The 12203-nt window shown below is 47.0% G+C and overlaps 2 protein-coding genes across 2 annotated transcripts in view; one reads left to right on the top strand and one right to left on the bottom strand.

The window, feature by feature from the left end:
- Positions 1-3484: 3484 nt before the first annotated feature.
- Positions 3485-5424, bottom strand: IL31 (interleukin 31). The gene is made up of 3 exons (XM_007938253.1): positions 5409-5424; positions 5113-5246; positions 3485-3901 (listed from the first exon to the last, which is right to left on the bottom strand). Exons 1-3 carry the CDS (start codon positions 5422-5424, stop codon positions 3485-3487), a joined length of 567 nt encoding a protein of 188 aa, XP_007936444.1.
- Positions 5423-12203, top strand: part of LRRC43 (leucine rich repeat containing 43) — a 73188-nt gene continuing 66407 nt past the window's right edge. Inside the window, exon 1 of the mRNA XM_007938252.1 lies at positions 5423-5515. Within this exon, the coding sequence (XP_007936443.1) occupies positions 5423-5515 (93 nt within the window). The remainder of the gene's footprint in view (positions 5516-12203) is intronic.

Here is a 12203-nt window from a genome sequence, read left to right as displayed (position 1 = left end):
TGGTCATCTTTTTGCTTCATAGCCCAGGTTTAGATCATTTCTTCAACAATAGCAGAGGTGGTCTGATTGAGGACAGTCAAAAGGAATGACAGATGGGGGAGGCCGTGGAGGAGGGGCAAGGGTTCTGTTACACTGAGGAGATTACAACCAATGTCATGAAACAAAATGTGTATAAATTATTAAATGGAGAACTGTTACATTCTGTAAACTACAATAGAAAGTAAAAAAGAAAAACAGGTGTGCACCACATTGGATGCATTTAGAAATGTCACCCAGAACATTGTCATTGAAGAACGGGGTATTTGGGGGCTTAAAAGTTGGGTGTGCGCCAGTTGTTCTGTAGGAGAAAAATGTGGCAGTCTGCTTCTGTGGAAATGTACAGCCTTGGAAACCCTGTGGGGCAGTTCTGCTCTGTCCTGTGGGGTAGCTATGAGTTGGAATGACTCCACAGCAGTGGGTTTAGTTTGGCTATCTTTCTAAGATAGCCAGGCCATATTTAAAAAAAAAAAAAAAAAAACTCACTGCCATCAAGTCGGATCTGACTCATAGTGGCCCCTCCTTGGGTTTCCGAGACGATAACACTATGGAAGTAGATTGCCCAATCTTCCTTCTGAAGAGTGGCTGGTGGGCTTGAACCGCCAGCCTCTGGTTAGTAGTCAAATGCCTATGTAAATGAATTGGAAGCACCTAATTCCCTCCTGGCAACAAGTCTCAGGAGGAGAAGGTGTTGGATGAGGCCTCAACCCCCACACACGTGGGGCTTGCCAGGTGAGCTGTGGAGTATAACTATAGCCAAGTGGGGTGCCTCACAAGCCCTCAGCTCTGGTGCTGGTGTGACATGTGTACCATTAACCTTATAACCCAAACCTGGCTTTGCCCGGCCTGAGAGAGGCAGTCAGGTGTTACCATATGTCCCTCGGCCACAATACCAGGGGAAGGGAATGCATGGAAGAGTTCTTGATGTCCGCTGGAATGGCTTCCAGAAGGAAGTGTTAGGGGACCAGCCTGTCACATAACTGTCTCATTTAAGTCCTTCACCCATGTGATCGTTGTTCAGTTTGTGCATCAACTTGGCTGGGCCTGGTTGAGTGGCTGGGCAGCTGGTGGTAGTTATTCCTCATGATGAGACTGGCAGTCAACTCCATGGTGGGATCTACCATAAGCAGCTGAGTAGCTAGCTGCCTTTGGCATGTGGTCTGTTTCCTGTATATAAGGAGAAGCCTTGGGGATAGTCTCGAGTCTATGGCACGCTTGGACCCTGCATGTAGTCGTGTCATTGTTCAGCAGCCTACCATGCTCTGCCAAGCTGGGGACTTACAATGGACCATTAATGGCCTGCCTGTGCTTGGTAACTTCGGGACTGTGCCATTTTATTTGTCGATCTTGGGCTTGTTGGCCTCAGCAGCCAGTAGCTGCCTGAGTGAAGAAAAGCCTCCAGCTTCAGTGGGCCAGGAGCAAGAGGCAGAGCTGAAGCCCAAAGTCGAGGGGCTTTCACCCAGCCCCTAGAGCGTGGCACTTTGAACTTGGACTTAAAGCCCATTTGTGGTATATTCTTGTCAGAGCGGCACTAGGTAGCCAGAACAACCCATGACACATTTGGGGTGTGTGTGGAAGAGTCATCATCTCCACTCAGACACTTCTTGAGCCAGGGGGACTATTCACCATGGAATGTGTCTTGTTGTATATTGTATGCTTCTTTCAGTAAATAATAAAAGCTACTTTATATGTGCTAGAAAGAAAAAAAAAAAAAAAGCTGGGTGTGGGACCAGAGTGGAAATACCCAAAAGAGTAGGTATGAGGAGAAACCCAAGACCAAAGTACATATAAACATGCACACACACAGTGGGTGAACTTGTGCAAATCACGTACTCTCTCTGGGCTTCGGTTTCCCCAGGAATCTGGTGGATTCTGGATTCCTGGTCTTGGGCTTGGTAGACACAGATTTTGGGCTGCACCACCAGAGGCTCTGATTCAGTAGGTCTCAGGGCTGGGAGCCACAAGTTTGTATGTCTTGACACATTAAGAGTTTGTATGTCTTTCTCTAAGGTATATACCTATATTGGAGCTCTGGTAGAGTAATGCCTAAGGCGTTTGACTGCTAACCAGAAGGCTGGCAGTTCAAACCCACCAGCCACTCTTGGGAAGGAAGGTTGGGCAATCTACTTCCGTAGAGATACCTCCTTGGAAACCCAAGGAGGGGTTGCCATGAGTCGAATCAATTTGACAGTAATGGCTGGTTTGGTTTTTTTGGAACACATTCCCAGGTAATGCTGACGCTGCTGGTCCAGGGACCCCACTCTGAGAGCCATTAGCCTAGACGAGCTCTGTTGTTGTTGTTAGGTGCCAGCTCACAGCGACCCCTCCTTGGGTTGCCGAGGCAGTATCACTATGGAAGTAGATTGCCCAACCTTCCTTCCCAGGAGTGGCTGATGGGTTTGAACCGCCAGCCTTCTGGTTAGCAGTCAAACGTCTTAGGCACTATGCTACCAGAGCTCCTGACAGATGAGCTCTAGGGACACTTTAACTTTGGACTCAAGGTTCCTTGCATGATAAAATCTTTGGCCCTCGGTACAGAGAAGTCAGTGGTCAAATGATGGAAGAGACCTTTACAGGGCAGACAGTTGGGGATCCTGGGAGTCACGCAGTGGACACGTGAATGGATGCTCTGTGCCAGGGAGGGCATTAAGGGCCTCTGAGACCCAGTTGAAGGAGCTCTGGTGGCACACTGGTTAGGCGTTCGGCTGCTAACTGAGAAGTTAACAGTGTGAACCCACCAGCCGCTCCACAGGAGGAAGGACCTGGTGACCTGCTCCGATAAAGATGACAGCCTTGGGAAGCCCTATGTGGCCGCTCTTCCCTGTCCTATAGGGTCTCTAGGAGTCACAATTGACTCGAAAGCACATGACAACAAAAGACCCAGTCCCTGCCCAGGGAGGGTGGTCTCCCAACGACAAGCAGGACAAAGGTTGGGTCAAGTGATGAAAAGCAAGTGGCAATCTGGTTCTGCCACTTAATAGTGTGGCCTTGGGCAGGTGGCTTTTGTGCCTCAGTTTTCCTGCCTGTCCAAGAGGGAGAATAATGGTATTTGCAGGCCCAGGCACAAAGTGAAGGTTCCACATAAGTGGCTGTGGCTGCTAGTGTTGTTATCATTTGCTGTGGAGCTTGTGCGGTGGGGAGAGGGCGGTGAAGGAAGACCCCACCTTCCCTCAGCCACACCCCACCCAGCCTGGCCTGCCAGCTGCTCACTGCAGCCCCTCACAAAATCCAGAAGAGCTCGTGAGAAAAAGTCAACATAATTTATTAAATAGCTTCTGAGGGCTCTTCCAAGGAGCACGAAAACTCCTAGCACAATAAATATCAATAAATAAGCACAGCCACCACCTCTGGCCCTTGCAGGGCAAAATGACCCCGAGCAAGGGCCAAGTCTGCAGAAGAAGCACCTAGAAACACCGACATTGTAAGTGACATCATTCGAAGTAATAATTTACGATCCCAGTCCTCCCCGGACTGGCCCCTGGCCGGATTCCGCTAGTAACGGACCAGCGTTCTTGCGCCGAACCGACAGTTTATTAAGGCTCTGCACGTTTCTTTTGGCCACTGTAGAACACTTGGCATTATGGATTCGATCCATGCAGTTTGAAAACTGCTGTAAAATAGCTGAGGTGAAGCACTTTTGTTCAAAGTGGTCTTCAGGCACGGTAACATTTAGCCGAGGTGCACCCTGTGGCATGAGTTTCTTCAGCTGTTGTATGATCTCTTGGATAGTGTGATTGTTCACGGTCACCCGTTGGATCTCCTGGAAGTAGGCCAGGATGGCCGAGCTGTTGATTCTGGGGAATGAGCACTCGGAGATCAAACAAGGCAACGTGTAGTTCTTGCGTTCCGGCAGCCCTTTCTCCTGCTGTGGGGCGAGGGGAGAAGGGAGTGAGCCCTGGGTTCGCAGTGGCTCAGGCCCCCACAGCTGACAGCGCTGGCGTCTGTCATCCACGGCCAGCCTGTGCTAAGTGCCACCCTTGCCGTCTCCTCGTCGGCCCACCAACCCTGCGAGCTGCCACCAGGATTGCACCCGGGGCCGGCCCGTGAGTCCGAAGCCAGTGCCTGCAGCGGCTGCTCTGCCCTGCCGCCTCTGCCCGGCCTGCCAAGGCCCCCCAGCCTTCTGGAATCCGCTCTCAGGAGCTCCACGGCTCAGGACGCTTCCTGCCCTGTGTGAGCCTGCCCTACCACCACGCGTCCCATTTGTGGAGTGGGGCTTTGTGGTTGTCTGAGAGGCCTCCAGGGCGCAGGAAGAGCCTTTCCAGCCATTCCAAGTCCTCAGGCCTGCTCCCTGCCCTCCTCCCTCGGGACCCCTAGCCTTGGGTTTTGACTGAATTGCTTAGAGCCCCCAGTCAGCCTCAAATGTCTTGCCACCTTGAGTAACTAAAAGCCAAAAGCCAGGGGAAGGGAAGGGTAATGCCAGCTTCACGGATTGCTCCCGGTTTTTGACACTTATTTGTTCACCAAAAGCTATTTCTGTGGTTAATCTCAGCTGAGAACGTAAAAGAGCATTCATTTACCGCTTACACAGCCTCACCCTGTATATCAGGGGGTGGGCTCAGCAAAGCCTCTGCCAGAGCAGACTGGGTGCTGCCTAAACAAGTAAGCTGCACACAAACAAAAGCCGAGTTTGCCAACTGTCGTTCTCTGTGGTTAAGAGGCACTCCCGGTGACCCTCGTGAGGATTTGTAAGTCCTGTGTTGGCCGGGCCGTCTCTCACAGCTTACGTTGGCAGGCAACTTTGCCATCAGGCAGCCAGAGGATGGGCTTCAGGCTGCAAAGCTCATGTTGATATTACTGAGAACCAGCTGTGGTGGGGTTGCCAAGCCTACTAAAGTCTGCCCTGTCGTCTGTGAGAAACGGCTTTGTTTGCGGCTGTCTGGGCTAATCGCTGCCTCTGACCCCTCGTCAGTACACATCCTTACCCTCATAAAAACGCCATCCCAGCCCGCCTACTTTTCTCTGTCTCCTGGCTGTGCACAGCCCTATCTGTAGCTCTAGAAGGAGCAGGCCTCTTCTGGGAGCAACCGAGACCATGTGGAGAAAATGATTGGCAGAAGAAGCCTGTGGGCCACTTACGTAGTTCTGCCAAGTCATCTTAGCTGCGCCTTGTAATTCCATCAGTATCTTTGGATGCTCTGGTTGCGTCTGATGGGTGAGTGACGTGTAGAAAGACAGCATGGTCCCCATGCAGCAGAGCAGAAGAAAGTGTCCTGGAGAAAGAGAAGGATGCCGTGAGTAACCCAGATCCAACACCCCAGCCACCCCAGGGGCAGTCACGTTGACCGCTGGACCAGGCCCCTCCCCCGTCTTCCTCTCTATCTGTCCAGACAAGACTATGCCCAAGAAAGCATGTGCACAGGGCACACTAGTACCTGTGTGCGAGACCATGGTGAGCAAGAGCAAGGCTGGCTTCGGCAACAGCTTTGCAACAAGAACCACACGCTCACCTCGGTCGTCGGGGACATATAAAGGGCCTGTCGTGGGAAGGAAGAACCACCAGTGTCCCGCCCATGGCAAAACCATTACTCAGCTTTTCTCCAGAAAGCACTTTCAAGATTGTACCCACCAAGGTTAGGTGAAAGCAGTGCTGGGGGAAGGAAGTGCTGAGGTTACCCTCAAGGTAGGCAGCTGCCTGACTCAGTACACACAGAGGAAGACATACACATCTTTGCCATTTCTTCTTGGAAAGAGCTCGTTGATACGACCAGGAGAAATTCTAAGACCCAAGGTTGACAGGCGCAACCGCAAGGGAACAGCTGACTTACAGGAGTTGAGGGCCAGTGACCCACAGGGAATTTCTGGGGAGGGTCGCGGTGAGTGTGCATAGGCGTGAAGCTGGCGTGGGGTTCACAAAGTGTATTATCTTTGGAGATTTCTGAAGTACGAAGGTGCGGGGATGGCCCCATAACCACTGTGACTGGGATGAGTCAAAGTTTCATCCCCGTCCCTCTTAGTCTTGTTCACCAGCGGACTTGCAACTTGATCTTGATCTTGTTCAGCAGTGGACACGCAGCTGCGTCTTTGCAACCCTGGGACTTGGAACGCATCCTCAGAACTCTTTGTTGAAATCCCATATTCATTTTATTTTATTTTATTGTGATTTGGGTGAGAGTTTGCTGAGAAAATTCATTTTCCACACAGCAGTTCATCCACGTTCTGTCTAATGACATTGACTGCAGTCCCCACAATGGAACAGCTCTCGTCCCACTTCCTCCCATGGTTACCTCTTCCCTGTGTCCTCCTGTCCTCTGCACTCCTGCCCCATGAGCCCTCTCCCTGTGCGAACACTGCCCTTCTGTTCTCCCGTGACTGATCATTCTAAGGAGTGTATCTGCCTGATGTAAATGTTCACCCCTGTATGCCTGCCTGTTGTTTGGCTGGAAGCCAAGGGAATGAGTTCAATTCCAGACCTGAAGGGTAATTAGGGGCCATAGTCTTGGGGGTCTCACAGAGCTCTATCAGACCAGCAAACCTGGTCTTTTTTTATGATTTTGAATTTTGTTCCGCATTGTTCTCCTGCTCTCTCCAGGATCTCCTGCATTGATTCCTTTCCAAGTGGTTGACAGTGGTAGCTGGGCACCATCTATTCTGCTCTCATGGTCGTATAGGCTGAGGTTTGCGTGGTCTGCTAGTCCCCAGGACTAATTGTTTCCATGTGTCTTTGGTTTTCTTCCTTCTTTGCTCTGGATGAGGAGAGACCCTTGTTGCATCTAGATGGTCACTTGGCAAGCTTTTAAGACCCCAGTCGCTACTCACCAAAGTAGGATGTAAAACAGTGTTTTTGTGTAGTATGTTGTGCCAATTGAGCTTGATGTCCCCTGCGACCATGGTCCTGAGCCCACAGGTCAGACAACTCACTCCATCAGGGTGGTTGACTGTGCCTAAGAAGTTACCATCACTTCGTCCCTGGTTAGTTCTAGTTCTATGGACATTCTTACAGCACATACACGTATGTATGTAGAAATATCATCTGCCAACCTTATATATGGCCACGGGTATATTCCCTTTTGCCTAAACATACCTGATCATTCAGCCTGTCTGCCCATCTGTTGACCCATAGATTAATTTGTTAATTTAAAAGTTGAATCAGTTTGTTATCACTGATAACATAGTTGTTGTTGTTATGTGCCGTCGAGTCAAACCAACTCATAGCGACCCCTCCTTGGGTTTCCGAGGCAGTATCACTATGGAAGTAGGATTGCCCAACTTTCCTTCCGAGGAGTGGCTGGTGGGTTTGAACCGCTAGCCATCTGGTTAGCAGGCAAGTGTCTTAGCCACTATGCTACCAGAGCTCCATATTTATTTTTTGAATGGTAAGATCTGGCACTGTTCTAGGATCTCAGGAGTGTCAATGTATCAATAAGATAAGATCCTTGAACTCATGAAGCTGACGTTTCAGTGGCCAAGAGGCCAAGAAAGTATCAGGCAATGGTAAGAAGTTGATACATTAAAAATAAATTACACAAGGTGATGGGTAGAAAGTGACAGGTGAGATCTGTTAGGTCAGGTGATTAGGAAATGTCTCTCTGAGGTGACATTTAATCTGAGACCTGAAAGATGAGGAGGACTTGGCCATGGGAAGGTCTGGGAAGAAATTGTTCCAAAGAGAGAGGACTCTTGTGCCAAAATCCTCAGGCAAGATGACCTTGGTGTGTCCAAGGAGCAAGGAGCTGGTCATGGCGGCTGGGGTGAAGTGAGAGGGCCGCCAGGTAGGCAGAGGCCAGATAGTGGGGAGCCCTGTAGCCATGGCAACAAGCGTGCGTTTTATTCCAGTGTGGTCAGACCCCACAGGAGGACTTAAGGCAGAGAAGCACGGGATCCGGTGTACTTCAAAAAATGAGATAGAGAAGGCCTGCTGAGTGCAGGGTGCAGTGTGGGAATCCATGCTGGAAGCAAGAGGTTCTCGCAGCTGTTCAAGGGAGAAGGGATGATGGTGGCTTGGACCCAGGTGAAAGTGGATGAGCTGGAGTCTGCAGAACTCGCCAATGGACTGGACGTGGGAGAAGAATCAAAGAAATCAGTGAAGGGTGACTTAACTGATGCAGCAACTGAGTGGATGTTGTGCAGTTAGAGAAGAGAAATCTGGATGGGGAAGGAATGGTCCTATTCGGAGCGTGTTAGGCTCAAGATGCCCACTGGGCACCTATTAGATGTCAAGCCAGCAGCTGACTCTGAGTTAGGATCTCAGAGATGAGGTTAGCCCGTTGAACCCCAGATGCACAGGAGACCCAGCCAGGAATCTCCTTCCATCCTTAATCCCAAGTCTCCCTCCATCTACTGCTGGTCTCTTCTTTTCGTATCCAAGGTTCTTGACAGAGTGGCTACACTCATGTTTTCCTCACCTCCAAGCCACCACAGTATGGCTTCTGCCCCAGCAATTTGTTCAAATTCCCCTAGCAAAATTCTCAGTGACTCTTTTGCCTAATTTAGTGAAGTCTTCAACCTTTATCTTAGGTGACCTGCCCGGTCTATATGATGATGATGATGATGGTTTTTCCTTTTTGAAGACCACTTTTTCTCTCATCCCATGACAGTATGTTTGGAAGTATCTGTCCTGAAGTACCATCACTCTCCAACTCATCTAGTCTGGTCTCCAAGCACTTTTCACTATCTGATATTTTATTAAATATCAATATTCCCCACTGGCATGTAAGGTCCTTGAGGGCAGAGATCATGTCTGTCTTGTTTCCCACTAAATCTCCTGGCCCATCATGGGTGGTTAGCAAACATTAGTTGAATCTGATTTTATTTGCAGGACACATGATTGTCCACATAGAAAATCCTATGGAATTAAAAAAAAAAAAAAGTTTTGCCATGTTTCAGGATACAATCTCAATATATTAAAATAGTGCTTCATTAATCGAAAAAACTAATGGACCATATGAACTTGGGCCTCCACGACCCTGAGGGCCCGAGAACTAGACGGTGCCCAGCTACCACTGCTGACGGCTCTGAAAAGGGTCACAATAGGAGATCCCAGATAGAGTGGGAGAAAAATGTGGAACGAAACTAAAAATAATAAAAACGACCAGATCTGCTGGTCTAATAGATACTGGTGGAACCCCCAAGACTATGGTCTTAACACGCGTCAAACCTCGTTCTCATGGCTCAACTCTCAGCCATACAACAGACAGGACTGTAACGTGAGCAGTCACGCTAGGGATGTATGCGCCCCTTAGAGCAAGCAACCATACAAGAGCAAAAGGGCAGCATATGCCAGGGGTAAAGCTCCGAAGGCAGGACTAAAATAATTACGTTTCTATATACTGTTGTTTCTAGGTGTTGTTGTGTCAGTAGCAGTTCATACCAACCCAGTGGACAACAAGATGAAGCACTGTGGTCTTGCACCATGCCTCAAGTATTATTGCCATACTTGAGTCCATCGTCACAGCCACTGTGTCAGTCCATCTCTTTGAGGACCTTCCCCTTTTTCCGTGAGCCCCTACTTTACCCAACATGATTTCCTTCTCCAGGGACAGGTCCCTTCTGACACCACGACTAAAGCACAAGAGATGAAATCTGGCCGTTCTTGCTTCTAAGGTGCATCCCGACTGTACTTCCTCCAAGACACGTGTTTGTTCTGGCAGTCCATATTCCCTTGCTCCGTTTGAATGACTGCCTGTTGGTCCATGTGCAGGTTCCTCATGAGCACAAGTAAGTGTTCTGGAATTCCCATTATTCTCAATGTTATCCATAATTTGTTATGATCCACACAGTCAGGTATCTTTGCATAGTCAGTAAAATACAGGTAAGCATCTTCTCTGCTTTCAGCCAAGATCCATCTGACCTCAGCAATGATGTCCCTTGTTCCGTATCCTCTTCTGAATCTGGCTTGAATTTCTAGCAGTTCCCTGTCTATGTACTGATGCAAGCATTTTGAGTTCTCTTCAACAAAACTTTACTTCTGTGAGATATCAATGATATTGTTCAATAATTTCTGCACTCTCTTGGATCACCTTTCTTTGTAATGTACACAAATATGGATCCCTTCCAGTCAGTTGGCCAAGTAGCTGTCTTCCAAATTGCTTGGCATAGCCCAGTGAGTGCCTCCAGCAGGGCATCCGTTTGTTGAAACATCTCAGCAGATAAATGTCAATTCCTGGAGCCTCATGTTTTGCCAATTTCTTCAGTGCAGCTTGGACTTCTCCCTTCAATATTGTGGGTTCTTGATCATATACTACTTCCTGAAATGGTTGAATGTCAACCAATTCTTTTTCTATATACTAGCAACAAATAATCAGAAACTGAAATTTTTGAAAATACCATTTACAACAGCATTAAAATATGAGAAATATTTGGGAATATATTTGACCAAATATGTGTAGGATTGAGCACTGAAATCTATAAAATATTTCTGAGAGATGTTAAAGAAACCTAAATAAATTGTGTATATTGATCAGAAGAGTTACTGTATTAAGAAGTTAATTCTTCCCGAATTAATTTAGTGCAATCCCAATCAAAATTCAAGCAGGATTTGTGGTGGAAAAAGACAAGCTTATTATAAATTTCATATAGAAATGCAAAAAATCTAAAATAACCCTAACAACTTTCAAAAAGAACAAAGTTGTAAGACATACATAACCTGACTTTAAGACTTCTAGTAAAGCCACAGTAGTCAATACAGTGAAGTCTTGTATCAAGATAGACAGCTAGTTCAATGGATCAGAACAAAGAACCTACAGAGTGGGAAAAAATATTCAGCAATAACATCTCTGACAAGGGACATCTCTAAAACTTATAGAAAACTCCAATACCTCAACAACAAAAAGACAATCCAATTTTAAAATGAGCAGAAGACATGAATAGACACTTCACCAAAGAAGATATTCAGATGGCCAACAAACACATGAAGTAATGTTCACAATCAGCCATCAGAGAGATGCAAATCAAAACAGCATCGAGACACCATCTTGCCCCAACACTAATAGCAAAGTTCAACAAGACAGAAAATAACAAATGCTGGCGAGGGTGTGGAAAGATTGGAACTCTCATACACTGTTGGTGGGACTGTACAGTGATACAACCACTGTGGAAAGTGGCAGTTCCTTGAAAAATTGGAATTAAAAATACCACCTGACCCAGCCATTCCATTACTAGGTGTATCCTAAAGAAGTGAGAGCCAGAACAAGAACAGAGATATGCACACCCATGTTCATCACGGCACTATTTACAACAGCAAAGTGATGGAAACAACCTAAGTGCCTATCAACAGAAGAATGGATAATCAAACTATGGTATATACACACAATGGAATATTATGGAACAGTGAAGAATAATGTAGACTCTACAAAACACCGCATAGTGTGGATGAACTTGGAGGACATTATGCTGAGTGAAATAAGTCAATCACAGAAGGACAAATATTGTCTTAGTTCATTATTGTAAAAAGTCAAGGAAAGGTTTATATATGGAAAGAAACTTCTTTACCAGGGATGGCAAGAGAGAGAAGGGAACACTGCAAAAAATAAAAAAAAAAAAAAAAGAAGAAGAATGTAGAATCTTCAAAACACCAAATAACATGGATATTATAACTTGGAGGACATTATGCTGAGTGAAATAAGTCAATCATAGAAGGACAAATATTGTGTTAGTTCGTTGTTGTAAAAAGTCAAGGAAAGGTTTATATATGGAAGGAAAGTTTCTTTGTTGGTTACCAGGTGGGAGGGGAGGGGAGCGAACACTGCTAGATAGGTAGAGACAAGTATTGATTTGGGTGAAGAGGAGGGCAATGTACCAAAAGTGAGTGAGCAACACAGTGGCACTGAGGAAGAGGAAGACATAGAAAGGCACATGGAAGGTACAGACAACAAAGATGAACCCTTTTGAATGTAGAGTACCGTGTTGTCAGTGAAGGCAAACATTGATCTATGGGTGGATAGATGAGTGGACAGGCTGAAAAAAAAAAACAAGAATAAAGAGTTCAGAAGTAGACTGACACATACATGGCCAATTGATTTTTGACAAAAGTACAAAGGCAAGTCAATGGAGAAAGGATAGTCTTTTCAACCAGTGGTGCTGGCACAATTGAGTCTTCATAGAGAAAAGAGAAAATCAGGAACTTCTGATCCCACCATATATAAAAAGTAATTCAAGAGGCGGGGCAAGATGGCGGACTAGGCAGAAGGATTGCACAGACCCTCTTCAACAAAGAAAAGGGAAACCAATTA

The sequence above is a fragment of the Orycteropus afer genome, unplaced genomic scaffold (assembly GCF_000298275.1).
Source record: "Orycteropus afer afer isolate SDZICR_OR568_19922 unplaced genomic scaffold, OryAfe1.0 scaffold00048, whole genome shotgun sequence".
In the NCBI taxonomy this organism is placed as follows: domain Eukaryota; kingdom Metazoa; phylum Chordata; class Mammalia; order Tubulidentata; family Orycteropodidae; genus Orycteropus; species Orycteropus afer.
This window is presented reverse-complemented; position numbering and strand designations above follow the sequence as displayed.

Coding starts and splice junctions, on each gene's coding strand:
- IL31 (XM_007938253.1), bottom strand. Junction 3,902..5,112: donor AGATGACTTGGCAGAACTAC/GTAAGTGGCCCA, acceptor CTCGCCCCACAG/CAGGAGAAAGGGCTGCCGGA.